The sequence below is a fragment of the Lipophrys pholis genome, assembly GCF_963383615.2.
Source record: "Lipophrys pholis genome assembly, chromosome: 4".
Lineage (NCBI taxonomy): Eukaryota > Metazoa > Chordata > Actinopteri > Blenniiformes > Blenniidae > Lipophrys > Lipophrys pholis.
The window spans coordinates 34,480,857-34,500,808 of NC_137637.1; the positions used below are offsets into that span (position 1 = coordinate 34,480,857).

Here is a 19,952-nt window from a genome sequence, read left to right on the forward strand (position 1 = left end):
GTGAAGAAGAATGGCACCAAGTGTGACACGTCAGACCATTTCTCTTTTTATAGGGCCAAAAATAGAAAAGTAAAGAAAGTGTGTGCTCAGTAGCACTGCTGGAGGAAGTGTGGACTGGCACAGGTTTCCTGGACCAGTGAGGCCACACGAGTTTGGAAAAAGGTCAATTTCATAAAAACTATTCCTAATCCCAAACACCTCCTCTGTCATGGACAATAAAAAGATGTGATTCTACTTGCGGCGAGCAACAAAACCATCAGCGGGAAGCTTCATGCAACAGAAGAAGAGACATTGTCCAGAGATTTATCAGCTGGAGAAACGGGCAGGAAATTCAATCGAAGGTTTAGAAAGTTGGATTTAGTGAGAAAAAGCATAAAAATACTCATAAAACTATTTGAAAGGTTTTCCAGACAACAATTTGTTTGTGAAAGTTCCTTTAAAAAAGGTTTTGTGGTTTTGTAATGTATTTTTTTGTTTATTTAAAACCAACCTCCGTTGGTGACCGGGCTGCCTGATCGATCCCCTCCTGGTGTGACTCTGTCAGCTGATTGGTTGTTTCTCAGGTCAAAGCTTCACGCTGCAGCCTGAACAACCAACACCCCCCCCCCCCCCCCCCCCCCCCCGCAGGCCACAGTGATGCTGGTAATTAATGTGCTGACGAGGCGTCTGACCACGGGAGTGTGTTGTGCGGTGAAGATGAAGATGAAGAGGAGGAGGAGGAGGAGACATGTTCAGCTGCAGCAGCTGCCTGGGAGCCTCTGAGCAGTGGCAGCAGCGCCACCTCCTGCTGAGCTCAGCACAGAGCACATTAGCGGCCCGTCATGCTGCTGCTGAGGGATTATTACACTTCATCACTGTTCACGGTCCTGAGCTCACTGCTTCAACACCTGCACGGGAAAATATGTCACCTGCTGGAATATAATCCGAATAACACTACTAACAATTCTCTCATTATCATGCATCTCTGGTTTTATCATGATAGGAAAAGGGACATGTATAATGCATTATACGGAAATCTATTATATATTATATATCTATATATATATTTATTTAAAAAAAACGTATTTAAAGTGAGAAATGTAATTAAAAATGTGCAATAATACACAGGAAATGTGAACGTTGCATTTAATGCAACGCTGCAGCGTAAAATGCGCACAACACAACGTGTGCAGGAGGGGTGGAAAGAAAGAACGAGAGAAGGAGAGAAAGAAGCCAGGCTGCGTTTAAAACGAGGAGCCAGAAAATGGGTTAAAAAAAGGGGGTTTGAGCTCCGTGTGTTTCCTCGCCTGCAGCACCCAGAAGTGAACAGCAGGCGACCCGGAAGGTTTGAAGTCGGACTGAAGCGCAGCAGAAAAGAAGAAGAGTGTAAATCCTTTATCAAACATTTCTCCTCCTCCGGCGGCTCAGGTACGTCCTCCGCGCTGCGGCGTTTTACACCTTTTATTTGAACATCCGTTTCCTCTCTCGCACAGTCGGTCCGCGTCGCTTTGTCTCCCGTTCGACTCGTGCAAAAGTTAGAATAAAAAAAAAAAAAAAAAAAAAAAGAGGAGCGTTTTCTGCGCCCTGAAGATAAAACGCCGTTTTCTCGCGCCGTCGTGCCATTAAAGGCTGAGATTACGCACGAGTGCGCGCGTGAGCGTTGTCGTCGCTGTTGTGTGTTTTTGTGTCTCGGCGGCTGCGGATCATCCAGCAAAGGCAGGATGATTGTTTGTAGGAAGTGTGGGGCTTCTTTTTTCTTTTTTTTTTTTTCTTCCTCCCCTCCTCAGCCGGGCTATTCAAACCTGCAAATCAAAGTAAACAATCATCGCTCCTCTTAATGCAAATGTGCCACATGCGGGCGCGTCGCGGCCGCGCGCCGCCACACAGCCGCACGTTTATCTGCTTATAATATTCCCATCTGCAGAATATGGCGTCCTGTGCTTATAAAAATAAGACTGGGCTGCCATTTTTGTTTTCCTTTTGTCTGAAATTTTTTAATAAACTGTCTGAGAATGTGGGAGAGGCGCTGCGGAGGACCGAGGAAGAGGAGGAGGAGGAGGAGGACCGAGGAAGAGGAGGAGGAGGAGGAGGAGGAGGAGGAGGAGGAGGAGGAAGGAACGTTGAGAAAGCTTCTCATTTCAAACCTTTTGTTTTTGTTCAATCAGCTCTGCAGCTCCAGCGAAGCAAAAGTTAACCTCAACTTCTGATGAGGCTGAAGCAGCTTCCTGTCATCACCTCCACCGTGTGTCAGCTGACTAACCCGCCCAGTGGCAGTAACTCATTACACTGAGAGCAAGTAACGAATTACACTGCTGTCGATCACTTGACACGTAATGTGTTTTTAATTTGGCTCAGAGTTGGAAAGAGTTCTGCAAATTTGTATTTTAAAAAAATACTCTTCTTTAAAGTGTGATTATATCGAGTAAAAGTACTATTTCCATTTCAAACAATTAAGAATAAAAACATAAATATAAACCTGTAGCATCACCTGATTCCCTAATTAGTAATACTCAAGATAATATATACTATATATATATTTTCTTTTCCATTAAAACACCAACTTTCTTTTAACTACATTGTTTTATCAGCTGATTCTCTGTAACTAGAAGTAACTAATTACCAGTATTTCTTTCATGTAATTTTCACCAAAGGTTGACAGATTGCTGAATATTTCTACTTGAGTACTCATTGTCACAAAGTAACTCCTGTATTGAATAAAAGTAAACTTTCATGCAAAAATATGTACTTTTTAAAAAACTTTTAACACATTGTAGTATCGCCTGATTCTCTCACATTACCGTAAGTCGTATTTTGAGTATTTCATGTAATTATCACCAAAGGTTGACCGATTACTGAATACTACTACGAGAGTACTCAATACTACAAAGTGACTATCATACAATTACTCCAATAATGAATAGAAGTACTCTAATTAGAAATACACCCATTAATATTAATATGTAATGTTTCAGAGTATTTCTTTTCAAGTAGTGCGTGTACATTTCACTAAAGGTACTGGCGATCTGTACTCGAGTACAGTAACTATCAGTTTCTTTACAACCACATAGCAGAAATGTGATACTACCGTGACGTTGCTTATTTACTATTAAATGACTGATATGAAAGTACAAAATACTAAAAATGCAGTTGTAACTTACATTACATGGTGTAATTCTATTCAAGCTTGAGTAAAATTACAGATTTTTTAATGTATCAATCAAATATGCGATTGTCATGAAGGTGATCTGATTCCTGTGCTGGAAGTAACTAACTACATTACTGACTGAGGTATATTTAATATATTCTTAATGCAAATATTACCAGAAGTGAAAGAAGTTCTGAATGTTTGTACTCAAGGAAAATACTAGGTATTTCTTAGTGTCATTGTAATCGCATTACAGGCATTAATTACATTTTAAATAAAGTATAACTACAGTTACATTATATTGCTTAAAAGATACGACTGAAATACATACATGTACAAAGTACTGTTTTCCAGGGTTACTCAGAGTATTAGTTTTTACCTGTAACATTTACAAACAGCCAGTTATGGAAGTAACTGATTGCAAATACTCAATAATATTATAGTCATGATTTTCAGTACTTTTGGGAGTACTTGTTTTTTTTAACACATTGCATAAATTTGATCATTAGAAGCTGTAATCAAGTACGACTACAGTTACATTGTTTATTCACCACTTAATTACTCACATAAAAGTGTAAAGTAAAGTTTCACCAGAGCTGGAAGTAACTAATTACAAATACTCACATTCATGTTTAGAAGTCATGTTTTGAGGTGTTTGTACTTTTATTTCAAGTATCATATTGAAATTTGGAAAAGCGCTTAAAGTCTGTCCTCCACGACAAGTAAACAAATTCTCAAGTTGAATTACAGATTACTTCTCTTGGACAAAGTATTTTAACTGGATCGACGTTAACAGACATTTTCATTCATCACATTAAAACGCTGAATGTTTTTCTGTTGCATGAAAAAGTATTTTAATATCATTTGCATGCATGTTTTACTCATAGAAGTACAGTTATCCTTCAGTCATTCATCTCTTGACTGAAGTAATGTGTATTTTTCTGATTTTCCACCGTTTAAAGTCTTTTAAACCAACAAAAAGTGGTATATTTTTGACGAAATGACTTAAATATTCTCTAATGATGGAAAATTGAGTTTGATTCATTAATTTAAGGCTGAAATGTCCGGAGAGCTGCGGCAGCGACAAAAGGTCCAGTCCAGTAGCATCAATAATACGTTTTAACCACCACCGAGTTAATTAAATTTGTTGTTGTTGTTGTTGTTGTTGTTTGGCCGAAGGATTTGATAAAGTGAAAATTACTGCATGTCAGCTGAATCTGTAAACTTCATCCTGTTGGACGTTAATGATTCTACTGTGTTGGTACATTTTAGAGCTAATTGATATTTTAATTTCCGGATTATTGAGCCGTATATAAGTCGTACCCACCAAATCTTACAAGAAACAGAAAGCTCGGGGTTACGTGATGCACCTGAACGCATCACCCACGTATTGGTGACCTGAAGCATCCTCGTTTAATCCGCAGGGTTCAGAGTGTGTGGGGAAAAGAGAAGTAGTGGCGTGTAGTCTGGAAATGACGGTAATCGACGAAGCAATGAAGCGGTGGTGCCCCCGGTCGGCTCCGGCCTCAGAACCCTTCGCCGCTCAGTGGCGGGCCAGCTTTCACATTTATTAAATAATAATAGAGGCTGCAGTTTAAAATCACAATAGAATATTACAGTTTACCAAAACTAAAAGACACGTTTAATAACTAGAACGCACAAAGAAACCAGGATAGCATTACTAGCATGTTCTTGCATATCGATGCTAACTCGCCCGTCAGGTCACAACATCACTGTGTGAAACACCGAGCGTCTCCATGGCAACAGATGGTGATCTCCACGAGGTGCCTCTCATCCACTTTGTATGGGAAATGTTTTCGCAGTTTATTGGGATTTGTTCAGTGACGTTTAGCCGTTAACGCCCCAAAATCTAAAGTATTGATCCTTGGATGATGACAAATCATCCCTGAAGTTTTTAAGGTAATAAACAACCAGCAAGTGAGGAAGCGGAGAGGGAAACATTATATTTGATCCTGAATGAGCTGGGTTTGGATTAAAATTAAGATTTATCACAGATTTCTGCCTTTTTGTAACTCGCAAGCACAAATCTGAGTTTAGCGTTACTCAAGGTACTTTCATGTTGTACACGGCAAATTATTTTGGCACTTGCCAAAATTCTAAATCTTATTTTTAGACAGGATGGATAATCTGTCTTGTTTTAAAAGTTTTTTTTAACTTCTAGTCCTTGATTTTACAGTATAATCTTTAGTCTAGATTGAAGGATGTTATTAGAAGATGTATGATCCATTTAAATTGACTCGCTTCATGAACAGAAGATTTCACACTTTTCAAGTTATTTTCTTTAGTGTTTATATCTTATATTCGGGCGACACTTTTCTGCCGGGTAATCCCACATGCCACTGATGTTTTTATCGTCGTTTCTCCTCAATCTCATGAAATCCAAATCTCATATTCTGCATTGTCGGCTGGACCCGGGTGACACATAAACGAAGCTACGAGTTTCTACAAACGATGGCCACAGTGGAGATTTAGAAAAACTCAGTTGGCATCTAAAGACGGGTAGTCAGAGATCCACGTCACAACTCGTGAGGTTTTTTTGTTTTTCCCAGGATTCTGATTGGCTATCATGGCTTCCTGCTTCTCGTTGCACTGCCCCCTGCAGGTCTGCCTGCTCATAGCAGCTCTGAACCAGATGGATATGCGGGTCCGTGTCAATGAAGATTAATTTGGAAAACGTAGAGGGGAAAGTAGCCCTTTTGGTAAAAATCCTAGTCTGTGTAAACGTGGCCTGTCCTCAATGACCTATGACCTTTGTGGAAACACCAGAGAATCACAGAACGACATGATCTGATGAGTAAATCTCTTCAAGTCAAAAGAGACTCCATTTTCATACCAACGCACATTTTGATGGTTGTTTTGACTTGTACCGGAGCTCGGCTGTTAACTCGGTCCCTCCTCGTGTGTCGGCATGTTTTGGTATGAAAGTGAAGTCTCCTTGAAACTCGATGCGTCTCCAGACCTCTGCGTGCGGTCTGAAGACGAGCGCTGACACACAGGAAGTGGAAGTCGCCGTTACACGTTACTCAGAAGGTGTCGCGTTCGGGAAAGTGACACGGAGACGTCCCCGGCGGCTCGGGCGCGCTCCCCCGAGGCGGAGAGCCTCCGGGAAGTGAACGCGATCCCCGCTGGCATCATTAGAAGAATATTTAGCGGGGTGTACGGCGCGCTCGTACCCCTGGACGTATCGGGTTTGTTTCTGTTGGCCCGCGGGCGCCGGCTGTGTTATGCTCCTGCTAAGCCAAACAGACTTAGGAATGGTGAAGTGTGCCAAGACATGCAATGCAAAATGTTTTTAAAGGGCTTCACACGGGGCCAAGGGGAGAAGTTGTGGAAAGGAAAGGCCTTTCGTCTCCACTTCGGCAGCGAGCTGCGCTCCGACTGCCTTAAAATAGGAAAGTTTCAGGACGTCTGGTTTCTAGAAAAGCAAGAGGATGGAGCATTGTGGCCACTGAGGCCTGGTTAAAGCAGATACTCTGTGTTAGAAGAGGTTGTGTTAAGCTAGAACAGCCAGAGAGAACTGGAGAAAAGGATGTAAAAACACTACTTACATACGATCAAGCCTCTGCGTGGAAGAGAATGTTTGGATCCCTGACCTCATTCGGTGAAACTGCAGTTTTCTGTTTCAGGCTCGTAACTTGTCAGGGGCCACATGTGTGGAGGAGACGGAGATCATCAGATTAGGACCCGGGCCTCTGTCACTTCTAACATTTGTGTTTCCTCTGATAACCTCTGAGAGCATATCTCTCCGGCAGCATGCCCATCATGTTGACATGGAGGCAGGAAAACAAAAAACTACTCCCTTGGCTTAAACCTCTTTTTTTTTTTTTTTTTTTTTGAAATCCGTCTCACTGCGCTGACTAACCTTCTTGCTGTTGGAGACGAACTATGAGGCCTTAAAAATCTCATCTTTGGAGAAGTAGAAGCTCCAAATGGTTGAAAATGCGTCAATCACAAGACGTTATCTCAGATTCTCTCATCAAACGGTCGACTGTTGCCGGGCGGAAAGGGTTAACTGCTGTTTTCAACGCAGAGCAATAGAAATCCAGACGTGTCGTCTTTGGCTTCAGCTCAGCGCTGCACTGTGTCAGCTAAACACATGATATGAAGTAATACTTTCAAGTACTGCAATAACTATATGACTATAACACTTATTTGTTTTATCCAAGTAACGGGGATCTTTCTCGAGGGTTCCACATTTTTGTAAATGGTTGAACTCCCCTGTCAGCAGAGCAGGAACGCGGTACATAGAAACGTGATTATTGCTGCTCAGTCCTGTGCGATACGCGAGCATTATGCATGTAGATACTGTGATAATGATGATTCAGCGGCTCTCGTCAGAATTGTGTAACATCTTTTTGATTTGACATGAAAACATCAAATCGATATTAGATTAAGAAAGTAAAATAACGGGAAATTGTAAGAGTACTGACAGAGTGAAATAAGATCAATCACAACATTACGTGGAGGAAAAACCTTTGCAGCAATAACTCAACGCATGTTTCTGCAGAGGGAAACATGAAAACTCCCCGAAGCCTTCTCACAACGAGAGCGACCCACTACACCACCGTACCGCGTTCTGTACAGAAATGTGATATAATCTCCCTGGACTAGTAGATTAAAAACTCGTACCTGTGTGGCCGCGGACCAGCGTTTCTCACTCCGACATGTTAAGAGTGACGAGTCGTCGTCTGCTTCCTCCTGTTGACCAGCCTCCTTGTGTTTTTATTTCAGGATGGCTGAACCTCGATTTAACAACCCGTATTTCTGGCCGCCGCCTCCTGCGATGCCCGGCCAGGTGAGTGATGCTGGCATTTATACCGCCGCCGCGCTGCACGACACTCATAAAGCTACCTTCTTAATGCCTCCGGGCATGTGCAGGGTGACGCAAAGAACGATGTAAACGTGAACCAACAGCTGTTAAGGCATTATTGATCAAGTGACTGTCTTTACTTACTACTATTACTTAGTTTCTTTAGTTTAGCCCAGCGGCCTGCAACCTGTTTTCCTTTCTGCCGTGGCTCCTTGAAGCTTTCAGAAAACTATTCATGAACATTTGATCTTATTTTTGGCTTATTTGAACACCTATTTGTCATTTTCAAAATGGCTCTTAATTCTTGGCTGAAAGGGGTTTTAAAATTTAAATATTGTCACTCAAAGCAGAAAGAAAGTCGTACAAATGGTCTTTGAATTTAAATATACTTTGTTTGACGAGTCTACAGTAATTACAAGATTTTTCGGGATTATCAATCACAAGCTTCAATCTTAAGTTGGAAAAAATGCAGTTAATCACAATTAATTACAGAAAATTGTGAGAATTTTTTTTTTTAATCGATAAAACCCTCACTTCAAATAATTAAAATGAGGAAAAATAGTTAAAACCACCATTAATGGGGGGGAAAAGGCTAAAATGTCAAAAAAAGAAGAAAAAAAAGACGAATTCCACAAAAAAGAATTATTTTTTTAAATAAGTCAAAGTAATTAAAAAGCTCAAATATCAAAATTCTAAAACTATCAGGCCAAAACTACCTTTTGAAAGGTAAACGTGTTTTGCGGCTCCACTTGAATCTGATTTGGTGGAAAGTGACACAAACAACCAAACACATTGTGATGAAAGATGAAAACTGTGTCACAAAACTGACTCAACCACATCCTACTTTCAAGTAAGTAACATAAAATCAAGGAAGCACACTTTAAGCAACCCTCTGTTTTAGTTAAAAGTGTTTTAAGTTTAATGTGCTTTGTTTTTACTAAATGTAAAATGAACCATGGTTGCAGTCTATCGTCACACACGTCGACACGTTTCTCTCCAAACTGATTGTGGGGAAAAAGCCTGTTGCTTCTCTGATTCCCGGAGTTGTGCGTCCTTTAATGTGCATGCTTTTATTTTGTGGGTGATGCTGCTGGTTTTCTGCAGAGTCTCTGGTCTGATCTGACCTCTGGGCGACGAGCTGCTCTTCACGTTGTTGTGTAGTCACTGTGTGTAGTTAAGATGGCGCTGTGGGCCTGATGAAACCTTCTCGGGGGGCCGGCGGGCTGCATGTTTGACACGCTGCTATAGGGGGAACCGTTGCTGCATAAACTGACTGTCTGAACTGATGCCGGCTGTTTTCTTGTCACAAACGTTGGTTCCTGGCTGTCAGCTGGATAACCTAGTCTTGATCAATAAAATCAAGGAGCAGCTGATGGCCGAGAAGATCCGACCGCCCCATCTGCCCCCCGCGTCGGCCCCTTCCCAGCAGCCCCTGCTGGCCACGCCCACCCAGGCGGAGGGCGGCCAGCACGCCATGTCCAAAGCTCAGCAGATGCCGGTTCTCCACAGCCACAGCCCGTCTCAGCCGGACGTCGCCCTGCACGCCCGGCCCGCCTCCAGCTCCGTCGCAGGTACTCCAGCCTCGTACCTGCAGGCTTGTCATGCGTCAAACGTCAAGTAAATTTAACGTATCGCCCCGTTGCTTCGTCGGCTGTGACTCGGGATCAGACGGTGTCAGCGGCGTGTCACGGTTCTCACTGGCGTGTTTTAACTCGACACGAACGAATGTGTGTCTTCATCAGGTCGAATTCTGGGGGACGTAAACCTGAACCTGGACGACAAGGCAGCGATAAAAGCCAGAGGATTGTGGGAAGACTGGCATCTGCGTCAGCTCATAGATCATCCCTCCAGGACCAACCACGTCTCCGGTACAAACTGTGTGTGTGTGTGTGTGTGTGGGGGGGGGGGGGGGGGGGGTTTACAGGTAATGAGAATTTAATTTAAATTACAATTAATCCAGTTCTCAATGGGAATTACTCCAAAGTGCTATAAGACAGTTTAACATAATCAAATGCATGTTGAGTTACAATTAAAGATGTACAATATCTTTCATTCTCTTAAACCCATCTTTCTTCCTTTTTCCCCATATACCTTTGCTTATTGAAGATATTTTTTTTTTTACAAACAAAAAGAAACAAAACAGTCCACTGGTGCAACGCTTCACCTCAGTAAAGTGCGGTTAATAAGCTCCATTACGCAGAATGTTCATGTGTCTGTGGAAGCCGACACGCACACAGTCCTGATCATAGTGAGACAAGAGTGAAGAGAAAATAAAGCAGAACAGTCGCAGACAAATAAAAATAAGAAAAACATAAGACTTTTGGCCAAATGACAAGATAAAGGGGAAAGCAGACAGAACATTAATAATTGTGAGGTACAGGAGTCTGGTGTTTGGTGGAGATTATACCATCGGTGAGCTTCATAGAATGAGTTGGGGGGTGTGGATGATTTCCAGCGTGGTAAAATTAGGCGCCTTTCAAATTAATTCTCTTGAACCCTGTTAGTCCCACTTTGGCCGTCTGGTCATGAGGAGGATTTCTTTTCGTACATGAGGGCTGCGACACAACTTCCCCATCGTTACTGTTGAGATTCAGCGATTTCAGTCGACATCATGAGACAAAAGAGCTCATCTGATCACGTGATTATTAAAACCACCCAACACGTCGCCGTTTAACCATAAATTCCTCCCTGTTAGTGTTGATGATGGAAACGTGACGTGTCTTCAGGTGATGTTTAAAGTGGTGACGTCTCCTTCAGCGTGTCCAGGTTTTATACGTACATGACGTATGTGGAGAGTCTCTCAGCCACCATGTGACCAATTCAGGAAGTCGTTCACGTTTGATGTGTGATTTTAAAATACTAAGATCCAATCAGTATATTCATGTTTCATGGTCCGGCGACTATTGGAGCCCGATATGTAACTACAACTCGAATTCTTCTCAAATATAATGTAATAAAACTCAAAATGCAATAACTGGTCAATAATGTAACTGAGCCCAAAACTTAAAAACTGTGATATTTCATTATGGAGCGGATATTGTAATCATTTTATTTCATCATAAAGTGAGTCAGTGATTTCTGGTTTGGACTTGAACTGCTTCAACGCTGAAAGAATGAGTTCTAAAAGTTTGTTTATACGTATATCTTTATACAGTTTATGGTATTTATGTATGATTGTTGTTTCCCAAGTCATTCATCGTCTTCTGTTCTCTATAATCTGTAATCTAATCCTCCAGTCATCAGTACAAAATAATGGATCACATTAAACACAATAAGATCACATTCAATTTCTTGTTAAATCTTTTTACATTATTCATGAGTTATTACATTTTGGCTTTTATTACATTATATTTTATAACAATTCGGTCGTAGTTACATATCAGGGTGTTTCTTGGACGCTTGTTTGCAGACGATTTGAGTTTCTGCTGCAACAAGTGAATTCCCCCGTTGTGGAGAAGGTTCAAATCTAAATATGATTCTAGTGCTACTTCCTCATTAAAGCAGCTAAATTAGACTTTTGCATCACTGTCATGTCTCACTACAACACTGTCGTCCAGAGGAAAAGGCGTTTAAACAGTTGGTTTTAATTTTTAGACTTTGTAATGTCATACTGCAACCTGATTGACACCCACACCACCCATCCCCCGTCCCCCACCCCACACCCCCACCTCCCACACCCCCATCCCACACCCCACACCCCCACACCCCCACCTCCCACACCCCCGTCATCATTTGAGCCAAAAAAAACCCCTGAAAAAACCTCAATAATGAGTTTAATGTTTGTTGGCATTAACAATTACTTTCAATTCAAAGCTTCACATATCAATATAATCCAAAACTCTGTCTGTTGTACACTTAATGTCCACTTGGTGGCACAGTAGGGCAAGTGTAAGCATCATAAAGCTTTTACCCCTCTGTGATAGTGATGGAGCTGATCCCATCTGACCTTCAGTGAAGGATGGAAAGGTCCCCAGTTCATAGCAGGACACACACACACACACACACACACACACACACACACACACACACACACACACACACACACACACACACACACACACACACACACACACACACACACACCTAATTCCAAAATAGCCTGAAATGTTTCTAGACTGTGGGGGGAACATGCAAACGGCCCCCGCTCCACTCTGTGGCCCGTGAGCGGAGCGGCTGGATGTGGTGACTCCTTGTGAGTTTACGTTTGGGTGTTCAGGTGTGGCGCTGGCGTCCCGGACGGGCAACCTCAACCCGTCGGAGATCATCACCCCCACCACGCCCAACTCCAGCAGCCACGGCCGGCTGGGCGGGGCGCCCACCCCCCACCTCCTCTCAGGGTTGGCCTGCGGTCAGGGGATCGAGCCCGGGAAGAGCAACGGGGGGCTGGTGGGGCTCCTCGGCCCGCCGCCGAAGCAGGAGCGAGGGCGGAAGAAGATCAAGGCGGAGAACGGCTCCTCCCTCCTGGTGGTGCCGTACCCGATCCTCGCCTCGGGCAACGACCAGTCCTGCGTCACAATCACTACGAAAGAAGGGAAAACCTACAGGCAAGAAACGGCCATCTTTAGTTTTTTTTAACAATATTGCTTCCAACATGGCTTGTTAATAGTTTAGAGTCGTCTTCTTCTTCTTCCTCTTCATCCTCCTCAACGGCAGTTTGCATCCCTAAAGTTGCATTACCGCCATCTGCTGGTTCTATCACATCGTTTCCCTCTGCTCTAGAAGCCGTTAAGTGATAAGAAATTTCCTTAAAGTCAGTAAATCATGGGAATTGGTGTTTAAATGTCCAGATGAGAACTAAAACTGAACGGAAAGTACCAAAAATGGAAGAAAACTCCCCGTTAGAGTACATGAGTACTTTCTAAACCTTTACTGACGAGGCGTGTTCACCGCTTCAGCAGCATTTTCACTCACACAATGACACTCTTAATAGACCTTTTTAGGTTTGAACAAACTGTCACTTTATGTTTACGGACCGGATGTTGGACAATATTTCCAAATGTTTTTATAGTTTTAAGATAAAACCATCAATTAGGATCCGGTTAAACCCTTTAATATCAACCATTTCAATACTTGACACACATATTTTCCCTCAGAATTCCAGTTTTAACTTTATTAGTAGTTTATAACTGGGGTTTTTTTGGGGGGGGGGGGGGGGGGGTTGCCAGAGAGCTGAGTGTGAAATTGAGTGTGAAACCATATTTGTAAGACCCAGTACAGACTGTATAAAGACTGTATATCAGATTTCGACTCCAACTTGCACAAGCAGAATGATGGTTTTGTGGATCTGAACAGTGAAAACATGAGGAAATCTGTCTTTCCTCCACAAACTACACTAAAAACATGCAGCGTGAGAGTCCATGTTGTTGGGGCTCGTCCTCCCACACTTTGAGAACTCTTGTGTGTTTTTGTCCTCGTTGCAGGTGTAAAATGTGTCCGCTGACCTTCTTCTCCAAGTCCGACATGCAGATTCACTCCAAAACGCACACGGAGCCGAAGGCGCACAAGTGTCCACACTGCACCAAGTCCTTCTCCAACGCGTCCTACCTGGCACAGCACCTGCGCATTCACCTGGACGTCAAACCGTACCGCTGCTCGTACTGCGAGAAGTGCTTCCGCCAGCTCTCCCACCTGCAGCAGCACACCAGGTCTGCACTTTGGGGGGGGGGGGGTAGAGAGGGAGGGAGGGGAGGGAGAGATTTTGGGACGTTGGCAGCTAACCGTTTCCGAATACATTCCCAAAAAGCTATATAAAAATGTGGACAAGAGAAGCACCTCATAGAGGAGATCAGCATCTGTTGCCATGGAGACGCTCCCTGCTCAGTGTTTCACCGTGATGCGGCTACCTGACAGGCTAGTTAGCATCGATATGAGCTAACTGCTAACATGCCGGCCCGCTGCTTCCTCCCGGTCCTTGGATCCTGAACAACTAACGTTTTACCATTTATTTGAGCAAATATAACTAAGTGCAATGACCAGCGCTGGCCACCAGGTGAACTCACGCAGGAGAACACCCAAAGAGGGTGCCCCGACTCTCTCGTTGTCTTTCTTTCTCTCTCTTTCTCTCTCGCTCTGTCCTTCACTAGCGATGCTAACTCGGTCCAACTTGGTGAAGGTGTGCGCTCTACCGAGTGTAGCTCTAGTTTTTTTAAAGCGAGCCCAGCCTCTCCACATTGGAAATGTTCCCGTTGTGACGCTCTGGAAACATTAATTTTGGTTCATGTTGACAGTTGATGCAGGTTTGTTGGCTGAACATCCACGATTATATTGACAGTGACTTGCTAAAGTTTTCAAACCATTTCACCTTTTCCACATTTTGTCACGGTACAACCACAAATGTATTTCATTCTATTTTATTTGCTAGACCAACCCGACCTGCTGCATTACCGAAGTGGAAGGAGAATATTGCTCTAAATTACTTGCCGTCGTTGTTGTTTTTTCCACATTACCTTCTTTTATAAATTCTATTTTTATGACTCTTTTACGTCGTCATACATTCACTTGTGTTTCTCTTCTGTTGTGTATTTGTGTGTCTCTCACCGTCTGACCCGTTTCTCTCGTTTCAGAATCCACACGGGCGACCGGCCGTACAAATGTGCCCATCCTGGGTGTGAGAAAGCTTTTACTCAGCTATCCAACCTGCAGGTACACAACACCTGCAATTATTGGTTTGACTTTACACAATGTGCTGTAGTTTTTAGTTTTTCTCAGGCGGCGGTGGATAGTGTCGACGTACGGCTCCTTCTCTAGATACAAAACACAAAGAACCTCTTTTTTTTTTAAAGAGTAAATTAAAATGTTAAATTAAATGTTTGAACCTTAAAGCCTTGTTGAGGGATTTTTCTGTTCTCTGTGATATTAAAGGGTCATATTATGCAAAATTCACATTCTGGGCGGAGCCAGTCCAGCTCACACAGACACAGCAGATTCTGAATGCAGCTCCTATGATCCAATATTCAAATGGAGGAAAATCAAGGAGGAGCTAGAAACTTAGAATACTGAAGGTTTCTGGACCGACCAGACCAGGAGGAGGAGGAGAACAGGAGGATAAGATAATATGATTTCATCTATTTATATCATGCAATAAGAGTTCATCATTTCTATTGAAAGAAGGATCGGCTCTACAATGTGTAGTGTGACTGTCCTACAAAGTAATGTTATTTATAAAAGAACACAGTAAATGACTAGTCTGATTGGGTTTGGGCTCAGTGAGTGGGACAGATGGAGGCAGCAGCTCTACAACATTTAGAAAAGGAAAAGAAATGCATATAATAATTGAATTGTGTTTGTAGTTTCATGAAAGTAATCGGTTACACACATCACTATAGAAATAGTATTTAGAGTTAAAAATGCACAAATCTGTGGAAACATGAAGGAAATACAATTATAGGTTTGTCCCAAAAAAAAAACCCACAACTCATTCCGTCAAGAAAGTATTCATACTGTTGTACTTCATGTCTCTGGAAACGGACAATACCTCTCAAATTTTGAAACTTCGGTCAGTTAAAACATGACAAACGCGACACTTCAGAGGAAGTAGTTGGTGTTCTAGTTGAGTCTCCAGGCTCGTCGGTATTTTAAAAGATGATGTTTTTAGCGTCATGGAGAAACACTTTGTCCTCCATACGTACACATTGTTTTGTGACCAACACTCTGCCTGTCGTCTCTCTCCCCCCTCTGAAGTCTCACCAGAGGCAGCACAACAAAGACAAGCCCTTCAAATGCGCCAACTGTTACCGTGCCTACGCAGACTCTGCCTCGCTGCAGATCCACCTGTCTGCACACGCCATCAAAAATGCAAAGGCCTACTGCTGCAGCATGTGTGGCAGGGCGTACACCTCAGTGAGTACACACGCACACACACACACACACACACACACACACACACACACACACACACACACACACACACACACACACACACACACACACACACACACACACACACACGCACACACACACACCTTTCAATCCAACAGTCAAACTTTTATTTACACTTCTTTTGTGCGGGTTAATAGTTTATCTCAGGTCAGTATTAGTTAAATAGCACCAATTACAGCACAGTCATCTCAGGACACTAACAGATAAACAGACAAACTCTTCATAAAAGATAAGAAATGATTACGTCTTTAAAAGGCCAGAAACCAGATCTGACTTAATTTAGTGTTTTTATGATTGTATGAACCAAAATATAAATAAATACCTTGAAGCTACTAGTTGGGTCCATGTTAGCGTCTCCCTTTTACTGCTCAGTCCGAACAACCAGATCCAAACACCAACAGGGGGAGCTTCTCGTTTCCATGACAACTGAGCCTGACGACAGAGGCGCTTCCTGTTTCCATGACTATTGACCGTGAGGACAAGGAAGTATCATGTTTCCATGACGACTAAGCGTGAGGACAGAGGACCGTCCTGTTTCCATGACGACTGAGCACGATGATAGAGGAGCATCACGTTTCCATGACAACTGTGATGACAAGGAGCGTCACGTTTCCATGACTACTAAGCATAGTGACATAATTAGTTTCTTTTTTTTTTTTATGACAACCATTATGTTTCCATGACGACATGGGGGCGTGGCTACCACGGTGTAGCTACTATGTGCAGCTTGTCGAATACTTTAAAATAAAAAGGAAGCAGAATATAAGTGCACAGCACTCGTTTAAATATTCCACTTTAATTTTGTGGGCTGTTCTCTGGTGCTGTTGCACAAACCCTCTTTCTGTGAGACGTTCTCTCAACACATCCTGGACTGTCTGTTCTTTTGTGTCCGGTTATCGTTGGCGTCTGTGAAGTTGTGACACAAAATGTCAAGGAGCCGTTAAATCTGTCAGTGACGTCTTCCGGTTGTCCTTCATGTCCTCTCTCCAGGAGACGTATCTCATGAAGCACATGTCCAAACACGCGGTGGTGGAACATGTGATGTCCCATCACTCCCCTCACCACAGGACAGATTCTCCCGCCATCCCTATACGGATCTCCCTCATCTGAGCTCCCGCCCTCCCCGACAGAGACGCCTCCTGTGATATCGCCGCGCCGGTCCCGAGTCGGACGCCGCCGCCGCCGCCGCCGCCGCCCTCGGACGGGTCCCAGACACGTGCCAGATCGCCAGTATTTTGTGAAGAGGAGGTCTTTGAATGAGCGTGTCCTCCCGTTTTTTTTTTCCGTTCTTGCTGACCAGATAGTATTATCGGGGACATCCAAAGATGATTTCTCAGCACTTTCAGGCCTGAAAACGACGGGCCTAAAATTTCTTTTTATATACGACTTCACAGAAAGAGGAAAAAAAAAAAAAAAAAAAAAGAGATTGCTCCAGGCAGCTAGATGGGAAACCTTTTTAACCTTTTTGTTGTTGTTGCCATTTCACACCGGTTACTTTGTCCTTTTTATACAACCCTTTAATGTTTTCACTCGAGTGTGCAAATAAATTTGCATCAGAAATAGTCTTCCATTAGCTGGGTGGCAAAGTGACCACACAGGATAAAGCTCTCATGTATTGTGTACTCATATATATCGTGCCACTCCTCTTGTCCGTGTTTGCAAATATTTATCAATCATGTGGCCACAATGAAACCATGTGCCAGTCTTTTATGTTTCGATCCACTACCAACCTCACCCAGGCCAGGAAGTGGCACTCAAGTAGTTTTTTTTTTTTTTTTTACTTTAATATGTAGTTCAATGTTCACAGAAGTTTCTTCAGTCGTCGGTTGAATCTGATCCACTTTTCAAAAGCGTTTCATGAAAGACATAAAAAAAACCTGACTTTAACCTGAGACGTCATGAATGTGAGCTCCCGCATTCAATACAGTATTAACGAGTGATGTGAATTCAGTTAAAAACTGAACATAATTGATGTTTTGTGTTCATTTATTTTGCCAAAAAATAAATCTTTTTACTTGTTATGTTAATATATCATTTAAAGATGCACTTACAGTACTTTTTTTTTTTTTTTTTTGCCCCGTTTGCTTTTAATTTTGTGCCAAAAAAAATAACATACAGTGTCAGACAGCACAGAAAACTCTCCTGGAAAACCTTAAAAAAAACTAATTTCTTCATCTTTAATGTCTTATGGAAGCATCAACCCACAATAAGGTGATTCTCCCACTGATTTATGATTGAATTCTTTGCCATTTTATTCAAGCCTTAACTTTTGAGTTCACTCTGTTGTTCACTTTACATTTGTCCTTTATGCCATAGCATGATATATACTGTAAATAAACTATATTGACTGTAAGCCCATTTTATAATAAATAGTTGTATAACAAAGGTTTCTCTGAATTATTTTGGGGATGCGCCTGAAACTCTGGTTTATAATGAAGTCGAGTTTATCATTTGAAAATGTTCCTCAAAAACGCCACATTGATTTTTACACATTGACTTTACTCTTAAGAGGTTAAATATTGTCGCGTTACGCATTCCTCAACTCTGGGGAAAAACAAAATGAGAATATCAATTCATATATCCCGTTTATATTAGTGGTCAGATCTTCAGACAGGATAGATGTGTTTTGGTCGAGGATGAGAGGACAGTCAGATCATGTCCTCCATCTTCTGCCAGATGTTGAAGGTCAGGCTGCCCAGATGTTGGTCCTGGTCTATCAGAGCTCCTGAGGACAGCTGAGGGGACGTCCAGCAGGGGGCATCACTGCACTCGATCCTCTGCAGCCTGGACTTTGGACAGGAATGAGATGTCTTTGGCTCCTCCGAGCCTCCATCTTCTCCTCCATCCTCCTGCTCTTCTACTCCTCTTCCTCTCTCAGTGCAGCCAGCCTGGCCTCCTCTTCCTCGGCGAGAACCTCTGAAGGTCTCTGAGCTTTGACCTCCAAGAAACACTTACACAGATTCTTGAAAATCAAATTCAGAGGCGGTTTCCCTCTGGAAAGATCTCCTCTTACAAACTGGCCACTGACCTGCTCGGTTCTGTCTCCATCTTCATTATTATATATTATAATATAATATTGTAATTCCATTCAAATTGTCCTCCAAATAACAGTTGGGACACAAGTCTTCATTCATCATAAAATTTGTTTGTTACACACACACACACACACACACACACGCACGTCAAACACAAATAGAAGTCACCTGTGTTGCAAATGAACCTATTTTCAATGACGTTACAGCCCCCAGGCAGTTTGGCCTCTCCTCTGTGCGTGTGTGTGCGTGTCTTACCGTGTTCTGTTGAACAGGGGTTACCTGCATACTCCCTTTTGAACCCATAAGAACAAGAAGAAAATTCGGCAGTGACGTCAGCCAGCAGCAGAAAAAAACAGCTTTTTCGGCAGGACTGTTCATACTCCGATAAGAAGCTGCCGAACTCGCAGGCCACGCCCCCTCACAGCAGGCCACGCCCCCTCGCAGCAGGCACAAGTCTGTGAAGCGGCGTTTAAACTTTTCAACTGCACAGTTTATTTCTGGCCTCCAGTGCTTTCAGAAATACATTTCTCTGAACTTTTTCAGTTATAAAAAAGTTTTTGTCCGAGCGCGATGTTGGTCCAGTTTTAACTCCAGGAGCTGACAGCTGTTCGTGATGCGTTCAGGTGCATCACGTCAGCCTGCACTCCGACATTTTAACGAGCTGCGGCGCTCGTACAGGAGCGCTGTTACGAGCTAAATATGATTAAAATATTATCGATCGTCATGAGCGAACTAGAACACGCATGCGCAGCACACGGCAGTGCGGCTCCCACATAGTTCGGCCAGGGCGGTTGGCACAGCCGAAACTAATTTGTTCGGCCAGAAGGAGCTGGCCGAAGGAAATGACGTCATTTTGTTCGACAGGACCCCGCACTGCCGAACTTTCCTCTTGTTCTTATGGAGGATGAAGAGGCCTTTATCCTCACTGACTTCATCCTCCTCCTGTCCGGATGTGGAGCACTTTGATTGGAGGATGGCTGTTGATTGGCCGATCAGCTCACCAGCTGAGGTCATTGAAACGCTCCAGCAGACGCCTCGTGGCGGCGGAGGCAGGAGGTTCTGCTCGGTCTGCCTCGAGCACCGT

The 19,952-nt window shown here is 43.0% G+C and overlaps 1 protein-coding gene across 7 annotated transcripts; it reads left to right on the plus strand.

The window, feature by feature from the left end:
• The first annotated feature begins 1,152 nt into the window (after positions 1-1,152).
• znf362a (zinc finger protein 362a) lies at positions 1,153-18,216 on the plus strand. 7 transcript variants are annotated; one of them, XM_080461424.1, is made up of 10 exons: positions 1,158-1,407; positions 2,145-2,271; positions 7,877-7,940; positions 9,286-9,526; positions 9,698-9,823; positions 12,172-12,499; positions 13,376-13,600; positions 14,519-14,597; positions 15,636-15,794; positions 16,824-18,212. In XM_080461424.1, the coding sequence occupies exons 3-10, from the start codon at positions 7,878-7,880 to the stop codon at positions 16,941-16,943; spliced, it is 1,341 nt and encodes a 446-aa protein (XP_080317550.1). In that variant the 5' UTR covers positions 1,158-1,407; positions 2,145-2,271; position 7,877; the 3' UTR covers positions 16,944-18,212. The 7 variants fall into 7 exon arrangements, with proteins under 7 accessions (XP_080317551.1, XP_080317550.1, XP_080317548.1 ...); XM_080461423.1 differs by having other exon boundaries at positions 1,181-1,407; positions 2,145-2,275; XM_080461426.1 differs by having other exon boundaries at positions 1,203-1,407; positions 2,145-2,275; positions 9,319-9,526.
• The last annotated feature ends 1,736 nt before the right edge of the window (positions 18,217-19,952 follow it).

What these genes read in the sequence shown, in the direction of transcription:
- znf362a (XM_080461424.1), top strand. Translation starts at nt 7,878, where the DNA reads ATGGCTGAACCTCGATTTAACAACCCGTATTTCTGGCCGCCGCCTCCT. An exon ending in AAAGAAGGGAAAACCTACAG is followed by an intron (nt 12,500 to 13,375) that starts GCAAGAAACGGC and finishes TCCTCGTTGCAG; the next exon opens with GTGTAAAATGTGTCCGCTGA. An exon ending in GTGGCAGGGCGTACACCTCA is followed by an intron (nt 15,795 to 16,823) that starts GTGAGTACACAC and finishes TCCTCTCTCCAG; the next exon opens with GAGACGTATCTCATGAAGCA.